This window comes from Nothobranchius furzeri, chromosome 10, assembly GCF_043380555.1.
Source record: "Nothobranchius furzeri strain GRZ-AD chromosome 10, NfurGRZ-RIMD1, whole genome shotgun sequence".
Taxonomy (NCBI): domain Eukaryota; kingdom Metazoa; phylum Chordata; class Actinopteri; order Cyprinodontiformes; family Nothobranchiidae; genus Nothobranchius; species Nothobranchius furzeri.
The window spans coordinates 41,999,484-42,012,630 of NC_091750.1; the positions used below are offsets into that span (position 1 = coordinate 41,999,484).

Genomic DNA, 13,147 nt, shown 5'->3' on the forward strand with positions numbered 1-13,147 from the left:
CTTAACAAAAGCGTGCAACGCCCCTGGCTGTCTGACATTTACTGTGTGATGCAGGACTCTGTGTGTGGGCGGAGCCTGTCTGGTGGAAACAGCAGGCCACAGAGTCAGGAGTCACACGGCCCCAGCCCCCATCACCATCTGTCTGATGCTGCTCACCTAACTTTTGCACCACTCTCTGTCCCTACCCGGTATTTGCTCTGATAAAAGCACTCAGCGCCGTCACCGTGCTGCGAATCCTTAGTCTGCTAATCCCCTGCTAATCCCCGTCTAGGCCCCTGGTTCAGACCTGGCTCACCCCGCTCCAGGCTGTTTTTGCTACAAAACTCATTACTCCACTAAGATGTCAGCCCGCTGCCGGTGGAGACGGCTCATGCTTCAGCCTCAAACGTTCGCCCTCGCAGGTCCTTCCTGCCCCTCCATGCCCAGCGTCTGCAGCTCTGTTGGTTCAGGAACATCCAGATCGTCTCATGGGGCCCAGCGCGTCTGACTGATGTGTGTTTGCTCAGGAAGCTTGAGCGCCGATGTGCTCAAACACACTGCTCCCTTGTTACTAGTGATTATGCTGAGTGACGGCTCCTGTGTTGACAGCAGCTGTATCAATTACTCTGATTAGTGCTTTGGTTTCACTGATGACTGCTGCTGGAGTGGCGGTAGGAAGACACACACATGCATGAGTGAACAGAACCACCGCTCCGTTCCTCCACTTGTTTAAGCTCTTCTCTCTCTCTCTCTCCACAGTGCGGCCGTCCAAACCCAGGTGCACCACAGAAGGTCAAGCAGAGGAAGGAAAGAACATCGTGCTTCGGTGCTCGACTCCTGAAGGAACCAAACCCATCCAGTACAAGTGGGACAAGATCACGGACAGCAAGCTGCTGCCCGCCTCCGCTGTGTTGGGTAAGCACGTCCTCACGTACCTGCAGGTGCATGTGGCTGTGCTTCAGCTAACCGGCTTTTGTTGTTGCTCCTCTAACAGATCCAGTAGAAGGGACCATCAATGTGAGAAATGTGTCTACTAGTGCGTCCGGCACCTACCGCTGCGTGGCCAGCAACCGTGTTGGCACGGACGAGTGTTTGCTGGTTCTCAAGGTGACGCCACGTGAGTTCCTGAACATCTTCCTCCCTCCACATGTGCTGTGTTGAGCTCTGTCATGTTTCTCCTGTTAGCAGGACTTAGGGCTGCAACAATGATGATGAAATGTGTTCTCAACGCATTTCATCATCGATTCGTTGTGTTGTGCAACTTTTTTCGTGTCGCGCAACCTTTATTAGACAGTCAATGTGTGCCGCTCGTGTAGGAGGAACAGAGCAGACCGAGGCAGATCAGAACGAGAGAAAGCTGGTGTTTTGATGAGGAACACCACACTTAGAACGGTAAGGTGCTTACTGACGCACCATGAGATGATCTAGGTGCTGTGGAGGAAAACAGAAACCAGCAAAGACACAAAGGCAGAAACTGTTTGGGATAAAAAGCACAACTACGGGCAGATTAACTAATGCTAGCGGGCAGCAGGCTCACGATCGAGTGGGGTTCCGAAACTAAAGAACAACTAAACTCTACAAGCGGTAGAAAAGTCCTCACCATCCTGTTTGTTTTTAGCTGGCCGCAGCGCTGTGCAGCAGAACTGTTATCAGGTTCAACACCGCTGCAGATGTATGGCAAGCCACTGTAGCATGCAATTCAAAAATGCGTCTATCTGTGAACATAATTTAAACTGGATTATTGCTAACTCGTACCTAATAAATATGTCACCATTACATTTTTAGCAGTGGAAATTAAATGTCATCTTCTCCAGTAGCTGCTACTGAACATGTTAATGAAATGCATGAAGTTTTACTGATCGTAGTTTAATTATGGACATATTTAGGTGATAGCATGTTGTTTTACATGCTGTTGAACAGATTTCTAATCATGTTTTTTTGTTCAAGTAAAGCAAAGAGAGAAGATGTTTCCCTGTGAAAACGCTTTATAAATAAAGTTAGATTTGATATAAATTTTCCCGTGTAACGATTAAATTTACATATTATTCAATGAACCATAAAATGTGAGATTCCGTAGGAAATATGAAATCAATCTTATGGATCTTTGGATAACTTAAACCAGAAGATTGGAACTTTTTATTGCAGGGATTATGTAACCACTTTGTGTTAACTCAGACAAAAGAGAGTCAAGTTTTAAAAGTTTAAAGATTTATTACTGAACAAATTAAAATTAGACTAGCTTTAAACACTATGTGTATGATGAACTAATGTGGAGTAAGACTGAGGATGGTGTAATGTGTGAATATGTTCAGAACCAGCAAATCCAGAGAAACCATTAGTTCTGATGGGAGTGAAGGTGATGTTTCACTCTAAGCTTTGGTTTGGAGGTTTATAACTTACATTAAGATGCCATTCTGTCGGTCTACGTACCGTTAGCGGACGTCCCCGTTAGATCAAGAATGTCGAGGTCCAGCTTGACCTTCTCTGGAACCGAAGCCGGTAGGAAAAGCAGCGGTTGCCGACCAGACCAGTCTTGAGATACTTCCAGGTCACGACAGTTTTATTGGCATATAGCAAGACCCAAAACGGGGTCGTGATGGTTCAGCTTTTATTCTGAAAGGAACCGTTGCAGCAGGTGGAACATGCAACAGATTTAATCCAGCTTGCCGTTGGTTCTTTTGGCTTTAAGAGGAAAGTTACGGATTGGCCGCTCTGACAACTTCTCTAGAATGCTTTAAACTGAAGTTAAGATGATGTGGGCATAGTTTTATAATTTGGATGTTTTGATTTACTGTCAAATCAAAAAGGGACAGATTTACCAAGCACCAACAAAGCCACGCCTCTGTCAGATCTGGAAGGTTCTGATTGGATCAGAAAAAGGAAATGTGTCATGTGACTTAGCATTACGTGGATGAGAATGTCTAGTGCAGCTAGTTTAAAGTTATATTACTTATTAAAAACAACTGATCATAAACATTGTCATTTCACAGATTGGTTCACATTATTATTGGACTAACACTTTGATTAGCATTATTAAAAACAGAGTTCTTCTGATTTATTAAAAGTAAGAGTCCTTTGTCTTCATTCTTCTCCTGAGCTGGAAAGGAAGACACAGTTTAGAAGCAAATGCATGACCTTGACTCAGTCTCATGCAGATTAGTTCTTCCTGAGGAGAGAGAGAGGGTAAATAACCTTCGGTGGAACAGCTCCTTCATGACGTTACACTCGTTTAATCCGATTCATCGATGATCCAAATAATCGTTTGTTGCAGCCCTAGCAGCAGTGTTTCAGGAGCCTATTTATCTGACCCCATTCCCGCTGAAATTGTGACCAATGCTGTCCAACAACCTGATAGACTCAAGTCTAGACCCATCCAGCCCAACTGCTTTAAAGTCCCTCCACTAATAACGGTCATATTCATAACGGTGTGGTTCTGACAAGGACCTGAAGTTTGTCTTTGTAGTGACTAAAAACCTCCAAGCTGCTGTAGTTTAGGTTCAGCTCGTCTTTCTAAAGGAAGTTCAGCTAAAGCTCTTCTCCTCTTTTGTTGTCCAGCTCAAAACACAGCAGGCATGATCGCTGGCATCATAATAACCCTGCTGTTGTTACTGCTTATTGTTGCCATCCTCGTCTTCTGCTGGCTTCGTGTTCGTCGAAGGAAGAAGTACGAGAAGGAAATCTGCAACGAGATCAGGTAGAGGTTCCTGCTGCTGTCTCATGTTTGGTGTTTCTGCTTCAATGTGTGGTCGTTGCTGCTAGTCTGCCTGTAGCCAGATCTCTCTCTCTCACACACACACACACACACACACACACACACACACACACACACACACACATACACACACACACACACTCTCTCTCTGGACGGTTCCTGCGTGAGGCTGTGCACCAAGCAGGCTGTGGCCCCCATGGCTGGGTCTGATGGAGCATTTAACTGGATTATTGCTGCTTGTTGGCTCTTAATTTGACGCAGAGGACACAGTGCTGACTTGGTAGTGCAGACGTGTCCCGATCAGCTAATGAGCCGCTCCCAGTGTTCCTCCTCTTTATGTAGTAATGTAAAAAGGTTAGTTAGAATTATGATCATCCTACTGATTACTGAACAGCCTCAGGTCAGAGAAATGGTGTTTACGTCCTTCAGGAGCGATGAGCTAACAGCTAGTCAGAACAAACCACTAGTGTACGTTGTTCTTCACGTGTCTGACTCATTCACCAATCTGTGGCACGGCACTCCAATGTTCTACCTCCCTCCTGCTGCCGTCACACATGCCTGAACTTCAGCAGGCGGGAGCCATTAGGGCGTACTCTGGTCTGATGAAGCTGGTCTGATGAAGCTGGTCTGATGAAGCTGGTCTGATGAAGCAGGGACCGGCTGAATGGATCTACAAACTCACTTCCTAAATCTTTGTAGCAAACAAAAGAGTCTAAGCCGTGTGTGACCTGCTTCCTGTGTAAATGAAAACTCCTGATCTGAGAAGAGCTGTGATCACATCATAAGATAGCTGTGGCTGCCACAGAGCCAGGGTAAGCTGCGCCTACGTTAGCACCAGCCTGAGCTGTTGGCTTCAGCTGCCGGAGAGGAAAGGTGCAACTTCTCTGGCCCCACTAACTATCCCACTGAGTTGTCCAAGAAGAGTTGCTAGAGTAGGTGGCTGCCTGTTCCTGTTTCATAGGGCAGCTGACCTGAGGTGGTGTAGAGGGCAGCAGACCACGTTCAAATGATTCATCGTACGCTGAAAGTAGTGGAGATAATTTATCTACAAACGTTTTAAAAATTCAACTGAAAACCCGTCCAGGCCTGGTGCCTTACCATTGTGCATGGTCTTAGCTGCATGCACAAGTTCATTCAACCTGAGTGACGTATCCAATTGTTCAGTTACGTCAGGATTAACAGTGGGCTACATACATACTGCAGGAGCGTTCAAAAAACTGTTGCCTCAGAAACATCAGCAGTGGACTCATACAGGGAGTAATATTCATTTTTAAACGCCTCTGTTACATTCTTCGGCTCAGAAACTTAATGGCCTGCTGCATCTTTAATCTGAGATATCAACCGAGAAGAAACCAGACGCTTCAACTGATGGGCTAAACGCTTGCTCGGCTAACCACCATGTTCATAATATGTTGCTCGTATGCAAAATAACAGGGGTCCGCATCCGCAGTAGAGAGAGAGTCAAATTCGATCTGCAAATCGTTTAGTCTTTTATGCAGATCAGGAGTTGGATTAGCTATAACCTGTTGATCTACAGGTCCTTCTCAAAAAATTAGCATGTTGCAATAAAGTTCATTATTGTCTGTAATGTACTGATAAACATTAGACTTTCATATATATCAGATTCATTACACACAACTGAAGTAGTTCAAGCCTTTTATTGTTTCTAATATTGATGATTTTGGCATACAATCTGTCATGTCTACATACCGACGCGAAGACCCTCGTGACAGATCCGTAATGTCGAAGTCCTCGGACTTCCAGGCGCCGAGGTCCGTAGAAGAACTGCGGCCCCACTAAACCCGTCTTAGAGTTGTCTCCAGGTCACAGCAGACGGATGGAACCGCGCGTCTGGCGGACTCGTAAGGAGTCTACACAATATCGGCTTGTTCTGCAGGAACTGTTTCAGCTTCGCAGGTGCAAAAAGGTTTTGATGACGTCTTTAAAGCTTTGATGGTTAAAGAGGTTCTGCTTCAGATGGCCGTTCTGAAGCTTCCTCTGGAACTGACAGATCACCCGAGAGTGATCCAGTTTTGATGTTCTCATGTTATAATTATTATAAGTAGCAATAAACAAACGTTTATTTAATGATTATCTAGATTATAAGTTGCAGAGGAGTTCATATTTGATTTAGGAAGTCATTTGATTTAGCAACTAATCCGAGCTGCGAGTGTTCCTTAAATGGAGGCAGGAAGAGCTGAAAGATTGGACCTTGAGGAGAGAATGTTATTGTTGACATGTCGTTATCATGTGTTCAGAGCTGCAGAGAGGCTCTGAGCTCCAGCTGATGGGATGAAGGCAGGCCGATTTAAAGGGAACACGTGCAGTCTTGTGTCTCCTTTTTGACCAGATGTTGAATGGTCAAACTGTACCTAAAAACTGACCATTGCTGGACGTTACATAGGTGACACATGGATTCTCTTTGCCTAAACCGGAGGAGTTCCACATAAATCTTACACACTGAACACGTCCCAGAGCGCTGCGTATTTCTGCTAATGAGTTTGTAAAAAAACAATCAAAATGCGCAAATAAGAAAAGCGTTTCATTCAGACAGACGCTGTCGTTCTGATCTGCAGCTCACAGGCTTCACACGCTAGAATAAACATCATCACGTTGTCAACTTGAACTGTCACATGATTATCACTCACCCAATCATCTGCTTTGACGTCATTTTCCTGTGAATTGTAGTTCTTTGTAGTCCCAGTCTTTCAGCTTTTTCTTGTGCTTTTTGGCAATAATACGTTTAGACAAACACGTCCTACACACACACACACCCACTACAAACTCCCAACACACACACACACACACCACTACAAACTTCCAACACACACACACACACACCACTACGAACGTTTTGATGACTCATAAACCCGCCAAGCGGCACATCCTCCCTCCTCGAAGCGGTTGCCGCCATTACAGCGCTGGGTGATGTTTAAGTTTCACTTTCAGTTTCCTCAGGTTTATATTCATGAAACAATCTTTATTATTGTTATTATTAATATTATTGTTGTTATTATTCTGGCCCAGGATGAATGGAAAACATATCCGATGTTCTCCACCCGATTCCAAATGCTTTGAAAATCATGTGATGGGTTTGGGACGTCCCTAAAATGAAAATCTATTATAATTCTGATCAGTCAGGTTTGTGCTGCACAAACTAGCTAATCAGGCGGTGCTAATCTGTTTAATCTGAGCAGAGGCTGTTTGGGAGGCTTAATGTTTATCACATAAGCTGGAAGATTCCTTCGAGTGTTTGCTGTTTCTGGGGTGTTGGCACTAACGAGGAGCCTGCTGCTGTTGTCTGAATCATCTGCTCTGCTCTGTTTGACCTCAGAGAGGACGTTCCTCCTCCCAAGAGTCGCATCTCCACAGCGCGCAGCTTCACCATCGGCAGCCAGCGCTCATCCCTGGGATCCATGTCTCCCTCCAACCTGCCCGAGTACACCCTGAAGTCTCAGTATGACAAGATTCCCTCGTCAGAAGAGTACGAGCGGCCCCCGAGCCAGGCCCCGCTGCCCCCGCCCTCTGCTATGAGGATGGGAGGCCCCAGCCTGAACCGCATGGGGGCCATCCCTGTGATGATCCCTGCTCAGAACAGGGACGGGTCCATCGTCTAGCACCGTCTCGTCTATCAGACGGGCCCTGGACACAAGCCAGTCGGGTGGGGGGGTGTCTTTGCTCTTTATTAATTACAAATGGGAGACTCCTCCGACGATGGGGGGAGGGGCTCTGATGGGAGCTGTACTGGAATCGCAGCACATGAAGTTTTTATCAAATACAAAAGAAGAAGAAACACTTTGATGCCATCGTACCTGCGATGGTTTTATTCTGTACATACGTACACGCATGTTCTTTTCCTGTATGGTCCCTGTGCAGCTGTGTGTGTAGATGTCACGTCATGCTTTCATTACCCAACGTTTGTTTGAACTACACATAACATAGCGAGTCGCTAGTTTGGGAGGAGGAGTGGCTTAAACTACCATGTTGTGATTGGCTGGATCATTGCTTCTGGACCAAGTTTATATAAAGACTGTGTACCCCCATCTCCCTCCCCCCAAATGTCTGGGTCCACTCATCCACCAACACACACGCACACACACAACTTAGCAGAACTACTAATGCGTGTGTGTTTGTGGTTGCACTAGGGGGAGGTGGGGGCACTTGTCTGAAGGCTAGAGGTCAAATGAAACATGTGACGGGTCTCCTTGGCTCTGGTGTGACCAGCCAGCAGGAAGAAGGCCTTCTAGTAGCTCTGATGCCTTATCTCTAAACCTCGTTGCCTGAGTTGTTGCCAGTAGCACCGTCCCCGCACTAACACCAACAACACTAACAGCTGCAGTCTTTTGGGTTTTCTGCCTCAGCTGGATCTGTCTGGAATTATTAGATGAACCTGAGTTTTTAACCTTTGATTCTTATTTTTGAAACCGTAACTATAGTAACTGATGTGCTTTCTATTAGCAACTTAACAGCTCTGGACTCGTATCTAACCCAACGTTGAACGGGTCATGGGATGTTGTGTGTGTGGGGGGCAGGTTGGAGCCCCCATGATGATGTAGTGACTCCTTCCTCCATCTTTGATGTTCCTACTAACTAACTGTAACCTGTGTGAAAACCAGATTTTCTTTGTGTATTTTTGAATAATAAAAGTGAAAATTCAGACTCTGCTCATTCCTCTGTTCCCATGGAAAGCTCCTCTGACCTCAGCTTTTTCACCGTGGTTTATTTTAATCAGCCAGTAATGTCCAGCTTTGCACAGGTAAGGTGACTTTCTAACCACTTAATGACTGTAATTAATTGATAAGGTGGCAGGAACCTGTTTCAGCTCAGAATAAACTCGGAGATTAGTGACTCGGCTCCTCACCCCCGCTGCAGCGGGTTACCTTTGGCATCTTTGTTTTGATGTAGCTTTTCTACAGCTGCAGTTGTTGCCTACTTTGGTTAATGCACTGGATAATTACTTTATGACAAATCGGCTCTAAACGAGCTCTTTACATTTCTTAAGTGATGTAAAAGGCAGCAGCTGGTTAACAGCTAAGATGGGTGATGACACGCTGGTGAACAGGTGGATGACCAGTTGTTAACCAGCAGCAGTGTGACAGGAAACCAATAAAGAGCTGAGCAGGCGTCAGTAATGGATAGGGCCCCTGAGAGTTAGGCAAGGCAACTTTATTTATAGAGCACGGTTCAAACACTGAGGCAATTCAGTGCTTTACAATCATCCGGACATGATATGAAAACAACATAAAAACAAATTAAAATACAGATAGAATTACAGTTTAGAGCTAAAGGAGAAGACACAGATTACAGTGGAGACGATGCAGCATGGAGATTAGTCTGATGAGTACATGAGGGTTGGGGCACATCCGAGGTCATGGGGAAGCTGATTCCATATGTGAGCAGCATAGTAACTAATTGCATCTCCACCATGTTTGGTTCTGACCAGAGGTTCTACCAGCTGATTGGTTATAGGGGTTATGGTTGTGTTAAACACATTCGCTAAAAGGATGTTGGTGATGTGTGCAGATGTGTTGTTTCCCCCCTACACACACACACACACACACACACAGCTATAGGGAGAGGGTGCTGCTGTGTGAAACATCAGGGATTTGTCCCTGTTTTCCTCGCTCCTCTTCTGCTGTTTGCACAGATCAAGGAGGCATAAAGGTTCTCCAGGAGGGTTTCCTTGGCAACCGTATCTTCCTGTACACAGTCTACGGCTGCTCGCAGGACCATTCATCTGCTCACAGAGGAGGTTCTCTTCCAGAGTGACGTCAGTTGTCACAGACACAAAGCTCACTGCTGCTTTTAGAACCTCCAGCAGGTTGGGAGTGTGTGTGTGTGTGTGTGTGTGGGGGGGGGGGGGGGCATGCATTTGAATGAGAAGCTCCACCAGTTCCTCCGGCACAGCGGTGCATTAACATTTAGACTCGCAGCACTTTGGATTTCAAACGACAAAGATGACGGAGCTGTTGGAAACAGTGGGGTGCAAAAGTCTGGGCAGCCTTTCCTTTGCCACATGTCCTCTTCCTAGACCAAGATTATTTTTGCTTCAGACATGTAAAGGTCGTGTTGTGACTGTTTTGACTGACGACTGCGGCCTTCATCAGAAGTGTCACCGATGTTTGTGTGACACGTCTTTATCGGATGTTCTTCCGGTGGGTGTGACCGACCCAAATCTGTCAGATTGGTTGGTCACGCCCACCGGAAGAACCCCCGAGCTTTAGGTGAAGGATACAGAAATCTGTCCCAGAGATTTCAGCTGTCTGCTTCCACAGTTCGGTACATACTGAGGGAATGGAAGACCACAGGCACAGTTCAAGTTAAGGCTCCTAGTGGCAGACCAAGAAACATCTCAGATCAGCAGAAGAGAACAGTCAGTCACCCACAGACCAGAGACCTTCCCAAAGACCTACAACATCATCTAGCTGCAGATGGAGTCACTGCGCCTCGGTCAACTAATCAGTGCACTTTACACAAGGAGGTGCTGCAGAGGAACAAGTAGAACGTTCAGGAGCAATCATCTCAGTCCCCATACCTGAATATTAATGAACATCTGTGGTGTGAGATAGAGAGAGCTGTCCTTGCTCAGAAACCATCAGACCTGACTGAACTAGAGATGTTTTGTAAAGAAGAACATTCCAGAATACCTTCAGCCAGAATCCAGACTCTCATTGGAAGCTATAGGAAGTGTTTAGAGGCTGCTGTTTCTGCAAAAGGTTTCTACTAAATATTCAGTTCATTTCTTTTTTGTGGTTCCCAAATGTATGCACCTGCCTTATTTAGTTTAAAGAGTTATTGCACACTTTCTGTAAATCCTATAAACTTCACTTACCTTCTCAAATATCACTGTGTGTGTCTCCTATGTGATATATTTAACTGAAATGTTTATTTGTTAACAATCAATGATTTGTGAAAGAAAATCATGAAGATGAACAAGGCTGCCCAAACGTTCACATCCCACTGAGGAGCTGGAGCCGTTCTCCAACACGCTCTCCTGGTCTCCTTGGGAACGCCAGCTTCACTCTGAAGCTGGAAGGTTGTTGCTGCTTAAATGTGTAACACCAACCTAAAAGCTGATGGTGAGAACACAAACTCGCTCTGTCACATCACATGAATGATGACAAGAAAACATCCATGTGTCACCATGCCAACATCCGCTTGTGGGTCCGACCAGCCTGGCTGCTGCACTCCAATTGGTTGGGCCTCCTTCCTGGGAGCCACCCAGCAGCTCTTGCCGCAGCTCCTAAGTCGATGACTAAAATGTGACTTTTGACTCCAGGGAGCTGCTGAATCCTGCTGGGATTATATTTAATCCAAAAGCATTGTGTTATTCACCCCCTTCACCCACTCCCTACAGGTGTGTGTGTGGGGTGGGGGGGTGGGGGGTGGGGGTGGGGGGTCCTCTCCAGATTTTACATTTTCTTCAATGTCACAAGGAACACGGACATGAGTGGCCATGGAAGGCAGACAAATGTTGGTAAGTTAAGGGTTCTCCATACGGCTCTGATTGCAACGTTATAATACTAGGGACTCAGATCCTACCAGGCAGCCACTGGGATCAATCAGGCAGACTCCAAAAATCTTAAACCCCCTGACCCTGGAGTCGTGAGAACTCATGCAGACCAAGGCACTATACTCCACACCAGGTGTGGCAGGGGGAGGGGAGAAGAAGATGTATAACATCAAAAGAAGTCCCAGGAGGGGGAGGAGTCAATGGCCCCACCTGACAAATACAGTCACACACAGACACAGTCACACACTCCCTCCCTCATGCTCACACGTACACATACAACCTAAGATGTACAAAAATGCATGACGGACACCCACTCATGCTCCCCATACACACCCTATTCACTCTGTTCCCAGTACTGCTGCACAAAGGGTACAACCATCACCGGTTCCCAGATTTCGACCCTTTCTGCTGGGGTGCTGATGAGCAGGCTCCCCCGCCCAACGCTGAGCAAAGCAACCCACCACCCCAGACCCCAGCCAGGTGGCCAGATTGCCCCCCCCCCCCCCCCCAGCCTCCAGCCCCGGGAAGCGAAGCGACAGCAGATGTGTGCTAAGACCCCTAGTCATCCTCCACCTGCTCCAATGCAGTGTTAGTGCGTGTTGATGAGGTGTATTCCATGGCTGTGGTGAACGGGCAGGAATTCACTGTTACCAATTTTGGGCTTTGTGGTGCTAACCGTATGGAGAATTGTCTCCTTCCAGAGCTCTTTTCCGTTGCTGGTGCGATTGGTTTTTTCTTTAACTTGGACTTCTCATCTGTCAGTTCCATCAAAATTGAAGCTGTAAAATGTCACATCACCAAGCTTGAGATGGAAGTCCCATCATTGCGAAAATTAGTGCTTCACCAACAGCTTGCTTTGAAACTACTAGATAAGGTTCTATGTGAGTATCTTCTGATCCCAGACTCAACTTTCAGTGACTTACTGTTTAAATTGGTGTCTGTCGATTGGATTGGCATAAGCACTGTTACGTCACTTCTCTGCACAATTGATCCCCATGGGGACCCCGCTCCGTAACTTGGGGAGCCAACCGGACCTCGCTTTGGCGCACAGCGCTAGAAACAAAACGGTAGCTTGCGGATCGATGGACCCACTGTTTCCATTACCCTCTCAAAGGATCCAGGCGGCAGTACTGTCGGAAGTATTCTGGGTTTTCAAAGCTTATCTCTTGGAGTAAATTGGCATAAACTCCTTGCCTGGCACTTTTCTCCAGCCACCATACCGCTACTCTCCTAACCTTGAAATGCCGGTGGCAGCGACGCTTCACCTCTGTTTCCGTGTCTTCTCACCAACCTATCTCTGAGTGTGTGTTTGCAGAAGAAGGAGCTACAGCTGCATCCGGTCAGCAGTCAGTGGGTCTACTATTTTAGATGGATGGAGAACACAGCTCGTCACCGGATGATTGCTACCGTTTGGTCTCGACACATCAGGATTTTCTCACCACAACTCTATAGGACTCCGGATTTGCTCTGCCACGTTCGTCCATCCATCCTGACTGACCCACTCTCTCGCTCCCACACTCCCTCTACAGCTCTGGAACTCTCCTTGGATACACCCCGGCTCACTACCTTACCCTCAGCCCTATTCCCGCACAACCCTGTAAGTCTTTACTCTGCACCTTCCAGTTTAGACTTACTCCTCAGGACTCACCTCATTCTGCTCCCCCCTCCAGACGCTGCATTCCCGTTCTGCTGGAAATTCGGGTATGCCTTTAGTTCTCGTTTTCAAAATAGAATCTTATTTTTTCTCACCCTTCTGTGTCTTGGGTTTGATTCTGCATGTCTTGGGTTAAACACCTCCCCCACATCATGACATTATCCTAGTGAATCTATAATTAAACAGGTAAACTAGTAGTAGCACATTCAATGTCAAAGAAAGTAAAATGTTATTATCAGGGGAGGGAGAATGATTAAGTGGTTGGCAACAGTGTTAAAGCCGATGGCCC

The 13,147-nt window shown here is 46.4% G+C and overlaps 1 protein-coding gene across 1 annotated transcript in view; it reads left to right on the forward strand.

Annotated features, from left to right (window-relative positions):
• Nucleotides 1-7,501, forward strand: part of cxadr (CXADR Ig-like cell adhesion molecule) — a 60,959-nt gene extending 53,458 nt beyond the window's left edge. Inside the window, exons 4-7 of the mRNA XM_015960146.3 lie at nucleotides 739-894; nucleotides 974-1,096; nucleotides 3,535-3,673; nucleotides 7,026-7,501. Coding sequence (XP_015815632.2) covers nucleotides 739-894; nucleotides 974-1,096; nucleotides 3,535-3,673; nucleotides 7,026-7,308 — 701 coding nt within the window. The 3' untranslated portion in view covers nucleotides 7,309-7,501. The remainder of the gene's footprint in view (nucleotides 1-738; nucleotides 895-973; nucleotides 1,097-3,534; nucleotides 3,674-7,025) is intronic.
• Nucleotides 7,502-13,147: the final 5,646 nt, after the last annotated feature.